Consider the following 9,922-nt stretch of genomic DNA (forward strand, 5'->3'; position numbering starts at 1 on the left):
GGAGGGAAGTGCTGGGGGCGTGGACTAAGACTGGGGGCCGGCGGCGGCAGCAGGGAGCTGGGAAGCCGAGAAGCCGGGAGCGCGGGGCTCAGTCGGGGGGCGGCGGCGGCGGCGGCTCCGGGGATGGCGGCGGCTCCGCTGCTGCTGCTGCTGCTGCTTGTGCCCGTGCCGCTGCTGCCGCTGCTGGCCCAGGGGCCCGGGGGGGCGCTGGGAAACCGGCATGCGGTATACTGGAACAGCTCCAACCAGCAGTGAGTCGGGGGCCCTGGGAGCCCGCGCGTCCCACGTCAGTGAGAGAGGGAGCTGGTGGGCACGGGAAGTCCTGGGGGAACCTGGGGTGGGAGTCCTGGGAGACCAGAGCTGGGGGCTGGGAGGCGCGGGAGAGAAGGACGCACTCTGTGGGCGTCTGTGAAACTCGGGGGGTGTCTGAGAGCAGCTGTTGCGGTATGGTAAGGAGCGCTCGGGCCGTGCGGAGACTGCTGGGGACCCCCCCCCCCCGCATCTTGGCTTCTCTCCACACCCGCCGATGGAGAAGTGTGCCCCTGTCCCACAGTCCCCCCCATCCTCATTCCCTTCGGCGGGGCTGGGGTTTGGAGGTACCGATGTGTTGGGGATAGGCCGCCTCGTTTGGGAGCCCAGAGATGACCTGTTTTCAGCCATCAGGGTTTCAAGGAGTCCTGTCTAGGATTCCTGCTTTTAAAAGTGGGGTCCAGAGCTGAGGCAAGGAGTCCAACAGAGAACCTCCCCAGAACGAAGACGAGTGTGTTGCTCTGGCTGTGTGGATAAACCCGGCTGGGGTGAGCTGGGCCTGGGTTGCTGAGTTGGGGGACCCTGGGAGTGCTGTTCGGTTAGTATGGGAACGTGGGGTACCGGCAAGAGGGAAGGAGGCAGGGAGATGTCGGCGTGTCACACACGCACACACTCGCCCGGGCTGGGGACGACGTATGGCTCCAAGTGTGAGCAGGCGTGCGCGGCTGTCAGTGTGCGTGTGTGTCTGAGTGTGTGATTTGTGTGTCTGCGTCGGCGATCGTCTGGGGGTGGAAGCAGGCGGCGAGTCGGGGAAGGGGCTGCGGTCGGTGTCCTCGTGGCTGGCCGCGTCTGGGCTGGGGTGGCTGTTGGCGCCGCCGCGGTCTGGGCGGGTGTCAGGGCGGCCGTGTGGTTTCCCGGGGTGTGTGGCCCCGCGGCCGGGTGCCGGCTGCGGGGATGGGTCCTCATTCGCCTCAGTCCTCGCTGCCCTTGTCTTCTCCTCCCCGCCGAGCCTCCGTGTGTATCAGCCCGGCCTCAGTGTGTGTCTGTGTGTTGGTAGGGGGGATCCCTGGGGACGCGGGGGTCACTGTCACACCTGCCCGGGCGGTGGCAGCAACACTGTCTGTGGCTCCCCACCCCGGGCGGTGACTAGGAAGCAAATGGCGAGACCCCAGGGGAGGGAAGCAGGAGGGCCGGGCGGCCGCGACCCCCAACCTCCCGGGGGAGGGGCTGCCGCTCGCCGCTCCGCTCTTTGTTGTTTGGGGCTCCGCGCCTCCCCCTCTCTCTCCTCGCGCCCGGAGTGTCAGACTGGGGGTGGGGATGAGCCAATGACGCCCCCCTCTCGCTTCCCATGGAAACCTCGGGGGTGGGGATGCGGCCCCTCCCCCCACCCCGAGCGGGACTCCGAGAACTCCGGGGGGCGCTGGGGGTTGATTCCCCTGCTCTATCTAGCTTGTCTCCCTCCCCCGGACTCACACGTCTGCTCCCCGCCCCGCTAGAGTCTGTCGGGGAGTGGGGAGCTCGCAGGTGAGGGGCCCTGGATTCCCCGCTACCCTTGGGGCACTCCAGCTTTCTTAGGGGAAGCCAGAGTGGGGTATACGGGAATAGCCTTGGGGTGGTGTTGATCAGGTTCTCCTCCCCCGCATACACCTGGGCGCAGGTGAAAGCTCCGGGAGGGGGTGGGGAAGCCCGGGTTCCGGGAGCCTTCCTTTCTGTCCTCTCCACTCTCATGCGGGCCTGGACCCGCAGAGGTAGGAGGGGGCGCGCACCGGGCCAGGAGGCCTCCGCCGCCCCCGCCTCTCTTCCCCGGCCTTTGTTGCCGCTGCGCCCGGGCTCCCCGGCTCCCTCACTGCGGCAGCCGCGGCCCCATAAATCGTGAGAACGACGTGCTCCGGAGCCGGGAGTGGAGAGGGCCGGGGAGCTGGGGGCGGGGCTGGGCCGAGCCACAGGCTCCCGCGCCCCCTCCCCCCAGTCACGTGAGCTGGGCTTCTGGCTCCCACCACCCGTCACGTGCGGAGGGTCTCTGCCCTTTGGGGTCACGTGGGGAGGGTCTTGCGACCCCGCCTCCTGGGGTCACATGGGAGGGTGCTGGTGGGACACGTGCGACGGCCTCCTTTGACAGACCTGGGGGCAGTGCCCTGCACAGCAGCCACGACCTAGTCCTCTGTTCCCCCGCCCCCGCTCAGCCCCTCCGTTTAGTCCCTCGGGATAGGCGAGATCTGTTCTCAACCTGGCCCAGAAACTAGAGATGGGGGACTAAATTGGAGGGAAGCATGAGAGTGTGAGGTCGAGGGGTCCCCTGAACCCGGAATTGAATTTGGAGGCGGGTCGGCTGATGGCCAAATATATGCCTCCTGCCTGTGCTTCATTTCTTTGCAGAACTAAGCACGGGTGTTGGTATTGGCCCCTGGATCAAGAAGCCACAGGAACGTCTTTCTCTAGCTGTCACCCTGTCTCTTTATCTCTGAAATGTTTCTGTTGCTGATCTCTTTTTCATTCATACATTCACTGAATAAATATTTATTGAGGCTCTACTCCGTCCCTGATTGTCTTTCTCTCTGTTTTCTCCCAGTCACCGAGTCTCTGCCCTGCACCGTTCTGTGTCCCTGACTCTCCCCTTTGCGTCTCTCTGTCGCTGTCTCCACTCCCTGTAGGCCTCTGCGCCTCTCGCTTCTCCAAGTCTCTCCGTTCCCGTTCTCCTCCCTTCCCCTCTCGGCTTCTGGCTTCCTCTCTCTCGTGTGTCTCCCTCCCTTTCCCCTCTCCGTGAATCCGGTCTCTGTTCATCTGCCCTCTCGCTCGGTGTGTCTCTCCCTCTCCCTCAGTCTCTGTGTGTCTCGCTTTCGGCGGGTCTCTCGCTCCTCTCCGCCGCTGCAGATCAATAAACCTTCGCCGCCGCCGCCGCCGCCGCTGTCGCAGGGAGGAGGGGCGGGGGTGTCGGGCGCGCCGATTCTCCCCATTCGACTCGGCCGGGGGAGCCCCGGGCCCAGACCCAGGATGGCAAGACTCAGACGGGCGCCTGAGGGGCGCGGGGGTGTCAGCGTGCACACCCCGCCCGCGAGCGTTCCCGCCACCACCGCCCCCCACTTCCCAAGCCTGGGCGCGCGGACCCCACGCCGCGCACACGTGGTCCGGCCTCGCCTGCTGGAGCGGGCGGCGCGCGGCCTCGGGGGCGCGCGCTCGAGGGAAGAAGAACCCGGGTCCGGTCTTTTTACATTCCCCCCGCCATTCCCTCAACGGTGCACCCCCGCGTCTGAGGCCGGGGGCAGGGATTTAACAAGTTCAGGGCCGGAGCCCCGGGCCCAGACCCAGGATGGCAAGACTCAGACGGGCGCCTGAGGGGCGCGGGGGTGTCAGCGTGCACACCCCGCCCGCGAGCGTTCCCGCCACCACCGCCCCCCACTTCCCAAGCCTGGGCGCGCGGACCCCACGCCGCGCACACGTGGTCCGGCCTCGCCTGCTGGAGCGGGCGGCGCGCGGCCTCGGGGGCGCGCGCTCGAGGGAAGAAGAACCCGGGTCCGGTCTTTTTACATTCCCCCCTCCATTCCCTCAACGGTGCACCCCCGCGTCTGAGGCCGGGGGCAGGGATTTAACAAGTTCAGGGCCCCTTGAGATCCTTTCCCTACTCCCTGGTCTTGTTAGACATCGTGTTTACCTGCCCCTAATTGCCCCGGGGGGAGAGGTTTGCTCCTTCCCCGCTCCCCCGCAGCCCACCCCTCCCCCTCCGCAGACACTCAGGGCTGAGTGGGGCCAGGTGAGGGCAGGCGGGGCATTGAAGGAGAGAGAGAAGGGTCGGGAAGCGCCTCGGGGCGGTGCCAGCCGGGAGATACCGAAATAACGGGGTGAGGGGACACCCCCTCTAGATGGGGTGTGTCAACACTCGCCTTTCTGCGAGAGAGGTGGGAGGCTAGTAGGGGCTGAAGTCGGGGAAGAATAGAGAGCAGATTGAAGGGGCAGGGCACAATCCGGTCCCCAGATCCCAGCCCACGCCCGCCCACCACCCCCGTGGGGGGGATGCGGCCCTGGACGCGGGTTTCTCTGGGGCGTAGCGGCCCTTCCCCCTTCACCGCCAGGATGAAGGAGATGACAGATTCAATTAAATTGCCCAAGCCAAGCAGGAACCTCAGGTCACCCAGGAGTTGTGGCTAGGGATTCCTGGCACCCAGCCTTTCTGCCCCCTGTCCACCAGATACCAACTGGGCGCAACCATCCCACCAGCAGGTCTTTCTCCCACAGGCCCAGCTGTGGGGAGTATTTCAGGGACTGTTCCTGCCACCCAGCACAGGGACAGGTAAGAGGTGGCTTCTCTTCACTTGTGATAGGCCAGCAACTTCTTTTATAAGGCCAATGGCACCCCCCTGAGGAAACTGAGGTACCTGTAGGAATACCTCTGGAGTTGGCTTGCTCCCTGCTTGAATGGGTTGTGTTGTAGGGGGACTGGGCGGTGCACCAGGGAGGGGCTACTTTCAAAGTGGGACTGGAAACGTGGGTGAGGCTCCAGGACAGAGGCCCCAGTGTGGTTGTGCAGCTGCTCCAGGCCTGGCACCCTACCATGTGCGGCCCCCTCCCCAAAGCCTGAGGGGAGGAGCAGGAGACTATAGGGTTGGGGATGAACTGGTAAGCTTGGGGTGGTGTCTGGGAGCCAGGCCTGGTCTAACCCGTTTTCCTGCTCCCAGCGCCCCAGGCCGAGACTCCTGCCCACCTGAGTGCCAGGGCCAGGGAGGGGCCTGAGTGACCCATCACTCCCATGGGAACCAAGTGGGGCTGGTGGCGTTCCTGATGATTCAAGGAGGCCGTGCCCATTCTTACTGGGGTGCCCAAACACCAGCTCTCACCTATTTGCCTTACTGCCAGGATGGAAAGAGGGCCTTGGGGTGAGGGAGCACAGGCCAAGCCAAGGAGGTAGGGTAAGGTAGGGAGGGACCCTCTAGGCCCCACCCCATACAGAGGCCTCCAAGTTCGTTTCCCTAATGGATCTAATTACTATTTGTGGAACTGGGTGGTGCCTGGTGACTTGGGGAGCCAGTCCCCTCAGGGAGTTCCCAGGGACTGGGGACCCCAGTGGATTGATATTTTGCCAAGTACCCCATGCCTCCCCTGACACACCATACTCCCCTCTCCCTGCCAAGATGTGTACATTCTTACCCTAAGGACATTAGGGAAAACCCGTGCCCACTTCTCTGAGTTTCTGTCTCCATTCAGTGGTTTCTCCAATCTCCACACCACTCAGGACCACCATCAAGGTTGTTAAGACCAACACCCTGATGGTGACTAGCAAGGCAGGTGGGGATCCAGCAAGGGACCCAGCATCCGTTTCCCTGTCCCAAAGAGAGATGAGGGAAGTAAGAGGCAGAGCCATCTTGTCTGGGCACTGTACCCACTACTCCTCCTAGCATCATTAAGGGGGGCAGTGATGCCTGGGTTGAGGAGGGAGGTGCATAATGAGACAGGTTCTGGCTGGTTGGCATGATGCCACGTGGAGCCTTGGTGTTGAGTCCCTTAGCTCTCTGATCTGTTGTGTCAGGTTATTGGGGACCTAATTGTCTATAGCCTCGGGGTGGAGGTCAGCGGGACTCAAGGTACAGAGGCGAGCGATACTGTAGTGTGGGAGGGCAGGGAGAGAGCCTGAGATTGCTGGGGTCAACCAATACTGGTATGCGGTCCACCACACATAAAACCTAGCTTTCCTATGTGTATGCCGCCTCTGAGTGGGCGGTGGACATATTTGTGTGTGTGCCATAGAACTTATGCATGTAGATGCATGAAGCCGCCGTACATGCGAATGTGAGGGCAGGTCCTGTCGGACGGGCCTAGGCGGTGTGGACCGGCAGCAGCAGGGAAGCATGCCGGGAGAAGCGATGGAGGGTGCTTGTCCCTCGGAAGGGATCCCTCCCACTTTCACCTTCGCTTCCATCCCCTCTATCCTTCCTCCCGGCTGGAGAATTATGGGGGATGGACGGAGGAAATCCGGGCCTGGGTCTTGGAGTCGCTGGGGCCTGCGCCGTTTCCGTGGCAACCGAAGCGTATGTTCCCTTCTTCCCTCCGCCCCTCTCCCTACCCTCCTTTCCTTTGGAGGCAGGCAGGGCTACCCTGCGCCTTTGCTACCCTCTGGTGGCCGCCAGGGGAAGGACATATCAAGAAGGAGAGAGCACGGAAGATTAGCGCGGGGACCGGCGGCACTAGGGCCCTGGGGACAGACAGGGGCTGAGAAGAGAGGAAACTCGGAGGGAAAGTCGGGAGGCTCCGCGGACCCTGGGGAAGGTCTGCGGAGCGGTGAGGTGGAAAGCGGGTTGGCTTTGGGGTTTCTTCTCTCTGACCCGCTTCCTTTTCCCACAGCCTGCGGCGAGAGGGCTACACGGTGCAGGTGAACGTGAACGACTATCTGGATATTTACTGCCCGCACTACAATAGTTCGGGGGTGGGCCCCGGGGCGGGGCCGGGGCCCGGGGGCGGGGCGGAGCAGTACGTGCTGTATATGGTGAGCCGGAGCGGCTACCGCACCTGCAACGCCAGCCAGGGCTTCAAGCGCTGGGAATGCAACCGGCCGCACGCCCCCCACAGCCCCATCAAGTTCTCGGAGAAGTTCCAGCGCTACAGCGCCTTCTCGCTGGGCTACGAGTTCCACGCCGGCCACGAGTACTACTACATCTGTGAGTGACGCCTGGGAGGGCGGGGCCTAGAAGTTAGTGTCTGAGTGACAGCCAGCGGGTGGAGTCCCGTGGGTCCGGGGGCGGGCCGATGCGGCTGTCGCGGGGTCTCTGGCTAACAGTGATACCCCGGGATGAGGCGTGGGGACTGGGTTTCAGCTCAGGCGGGGTTGTGAGGCTAAGAGAGGGGTTTGGAGACAACCCCAAGTTTGGGCCGCAGAGTCACTGATTCTGAGGGACATTCCGGGGTCGGGATCAAAGGGGCTTCTAGGGCTGAGGGCGGAGCCACAGACACAAATGTCCAAAGGGTAGGGGATCTACTGAAGGAAACTGCCCAAGGGAGGGGCAGTTTGGAAGGGGTGAGGACAGTTTCTGAGTGAGGGCGCAGGGCACAAATTGATCGAAAGCGACTCAGGCCCAGTCTCCTCCCCAGCCACGCCCACCCACAACCTGCACTGGAAGTGTCTGAGAATGAAGGTGTTCGTCTGCTGCGCCTCAAGTGAGTAAAACCGGCTCCCAGCCGTGCCCTTATCCTCGGCTCCCCTGCTTTGGGGCTCTCCCGGCTTCCTGGGGGTGGGTGCGGAGGGCACAGGCGAGGGGGGCTTGCTCCCCAGCTATAGCAGAGGGAGGGGATCCTGGCCCTGACTCTCCCCTCCTCTCTCCCCACCCGCACCCCACCCCGCAGCATCGCACTCCGGGGAGAAGCCGGTCCCCACTCTCCCCCAGTTCACCATGGGCCCCAATGTGAAGATCAACGTGCTGGGTGAGTCTGCGCAGCGCCCTCTGGTGGCCACTGCTGGAACCGCAGCCCCCTCCCTCTGCCTGCTCATCTCGCATGCCTTACCCCGGGGGCACCGATCCTTCCTGCCCCCGTGGGTGGTCACATCCCTGGCTCCACTGCTGCTGCCGCTGCCGCTGCCGCGTGCCCCTACCCCGGCGCGTAGCCCAGCCCTCACCAGTCTGTCTATTCATCTGTCCACAGAAGACTTTGAGGGAGCGAACCCCCAGGTGCCCAAGCTTGAGAAGAGCATCAGCGGGACCAGCCCCAAGCGGGAACACCTGCCCCTGGCCGTGGGCATCGCCTTCTTCCTCATGACACTCTTGGCCTCCTAGCTCTGCCCCCTCCCTTGTCGGGAGAGTCGGGGCGGGGCCGCGAAGGAGTGGGAAGCTTTTGGCCTCTCTGCAAGGGAAACCTAGCCGGGGCCTAGACCCCTCTTCCCATGGCTGGAAGTGGGGTCAGCACCATACATCTGTGCTTGTCCCCTCTGCTCCCTTCCCCCCGGTAGGGCACTATAGTGGACCAGGCACAGAGACAGCCTTGGATCCCAGGTAGCCTTGTGGCTCTGGTAATGTTTGGTACCAAACTGGGGGCCATTAAAGGGCAGTGCTCAGGACTCCCTGCCCCTTGGTACCTTTTCTTGACCCCTGGTGTCCTCCTCGTTTGTTCCCCTAGAGAGACAAATATGCCCCAGAGAGAGCAAATCGAAGCATAGGAGGCACCCCCATCACTGTCCTCCAGGGGCAGAACATGGGGAGGGGACTAGATGGGCGAGGGGTGGCACCGCCCGCCGCCCCCTTCCCCTGTTTACAGCAATAAGCACGTCCTCCTCCCCCACTCCCACTCCTACTCCCAGGACTGTGGTTTGGATTGAATCCAAGTTTACAAGTAGAAAACCCTGGTGGGGCGGGCAGTGGACAAGGATGGCAAGGGGTGGGCATTGGGGTGCCAGGCAGGCATGTACAGACTCTATATCTCTATATATAATGTACAGACAGAGTCCCTCTCCCTCTTTAACCCCCTGACCTTCGACTTCCCCTTCCAGCTTCAGACCCCTTCTCCACCAGGCTAGGCCCCCCCCACCTGGGGGACCCCCTGGCCCCTCTTTTGTCTTCTGTGAAGACAGGACCTATGCAACGCACAGACACTTTTGGAGACCGTGAGACAATAACGCCCCCTCCCTTCCAGCCCTGAGCCAGGAACCAACTCCCAGGACCTTGCCCTGCCTACCCTATGTGGTCCCCACCCATTCTCCTGGGCCTTTTTCAAGTGCTTTGGCTGTGACTTTCATACTCTGCTCTTAGTCTAAAAAAATAAACTGGAGATAAAAATAACTGAGTATGTGTGATTTCAAGGGGCCATCACCCTTCTATTATTCTGGTTAAACCTCGCAGGTCACAAGGCCTGGGGAGGAGGAGTGGGTTCTAGGACCAAAGAGTCAACTTAACACCTTGTTTTGTGGCTTTTCTCCTTTAAGAAAGGCAGTTGTGTGTGGAGAGAGCAGCAGGGGCTTCCATGCTGGGCCTGGTTGATTTTGAGCAAATCATTTACTCTCTATGAGCCTCAGGTATCCCATCAGAAAAACTGGGCTGTAATATATCTCTGTCAAGGTTGGTGAGGATTAAATAACATTGGGAGTTAAAGGCTCAATGAGTGATGGTTCTCTTCTTTTCTTCCCATTCCATTCTGTAATCAGAGGTTCTTGACTGGGGTCTATGGATTTTAGGGGGTTTGTGAACCTACATAGGGAAGAAATTACATCTTTATATTCATTTACCTGTAGCTGAAATTTAACATTCTTTTATGTACTTGGGCAACAAGCCACAGTAGTATTAACTGTACCCGTGACATTGTAACCAACAGAAATCACAGATGTTTTCAGACTGCACTATAGTCGTTGAATATATCTCAAAATATTTACGCTCATCACTACTTTGAAATGATCATACTTGTTAGACCTTCCTCATTTTTAATGTGTTAATAAAAAGCATATATATTACTATACCAAAAAATGTAAATGTTTCGGTAACTGTGTTTCAATATAATTGATTACCTTTATAACCTTTTGTAATTTTATTCATTTAAGAACATTATGCCCAAGGGCTGGGAGTTGGCTGGAGCTGGGGCTGCACATAACTTCAGCACCCCTCATTCATCAGGAGAGTAGAGGGGAGAGAATGCCAAAGATGGGAGAACGGGTGAAACGGTCAAAGACCACTTCTCAGGAAGCCAGGCTGGGTGAGTTCAGAGCTGT

At 61.0% G+C, this 9,922-nt stretch overlaps 1 protein-coding gene across 2 annotated transcripts; it reads left to right on the forward strand.

Annotated features, from left to right (window-relative positions):
- The first annotated feature begins 59 nt into the window (after positions 1–59).
- EFNA3 (ephrin-A3) lies at positions 60–9,318 on the forward strand. 2 transcript variants are annotated; one of them, XM_008592757.1, is made up of 5 exons: positions 60–251; positions 6,580–6,893; positions 7,324–7,389; positions 7,576–7,653; positions 7,873–9,318. In XM_008592757.1, exons 1-5 carry the CDS (start codon positions 124–126, stop codon positions 8,001–8,003), a joined length of 717 nt encoding a protein of 238 aa, XP_008590979.1. In that variant the 5' UTR covers positions 60–123; the 3' UTR covers positions 8,004–9,318. The 2 variants fall into 2 exon arrangements, with proteins under 2 accessions (XP_008590979.1, XP_008590985.1); XM_008592763.1 differs by lacking the exon at positions 7,576–7,653 and having other exon boundaries at positions 76–251.
- Positions 9,319–9,922: the final 604 nt, after the last annotated feature.

The sequence above is a fragment of the Galeopterus variegatus genome, unplaced genomic scaffold (genome assembly GCF_000696425.1).
Source record: "Galeopterus variegatus unplaced genomic scaffold, G_variegatus-3.0.2 Scaffold154, whole genome shotgun sequence".
Taxonomy (NCBI): domain Eukaryota; kingdom Metazoa; phylum Chordata; class Mammalia; order Dermoptera; family Cynocephalidae; genus Galeopterus; species Galeopterus variegatus.

Coding starts and splice junctions, on each gene's coding strand:
- EFNA3 (XM_008592757.1), top strand. CDS start 124: ATGGCGGCGGCTCCGCTGCTGCTGCTGCTGCTGCTTGTGCCCGTGCCG. Junction 252..6,579: donor TGGAACAGCTCCAACCAGCA/GTGAGTCGGGGG, acceptor CTTTTCCCACAG/CCTGCGGCGAGAGGGCTACA. Junction 7,390..7,575: donor GTTCGTCTGCTGCGCCTCAA/GTGAGTAAAACC, acceptor CCCACCCCGCAG/CATCGCACTCCGGGGAGAAG.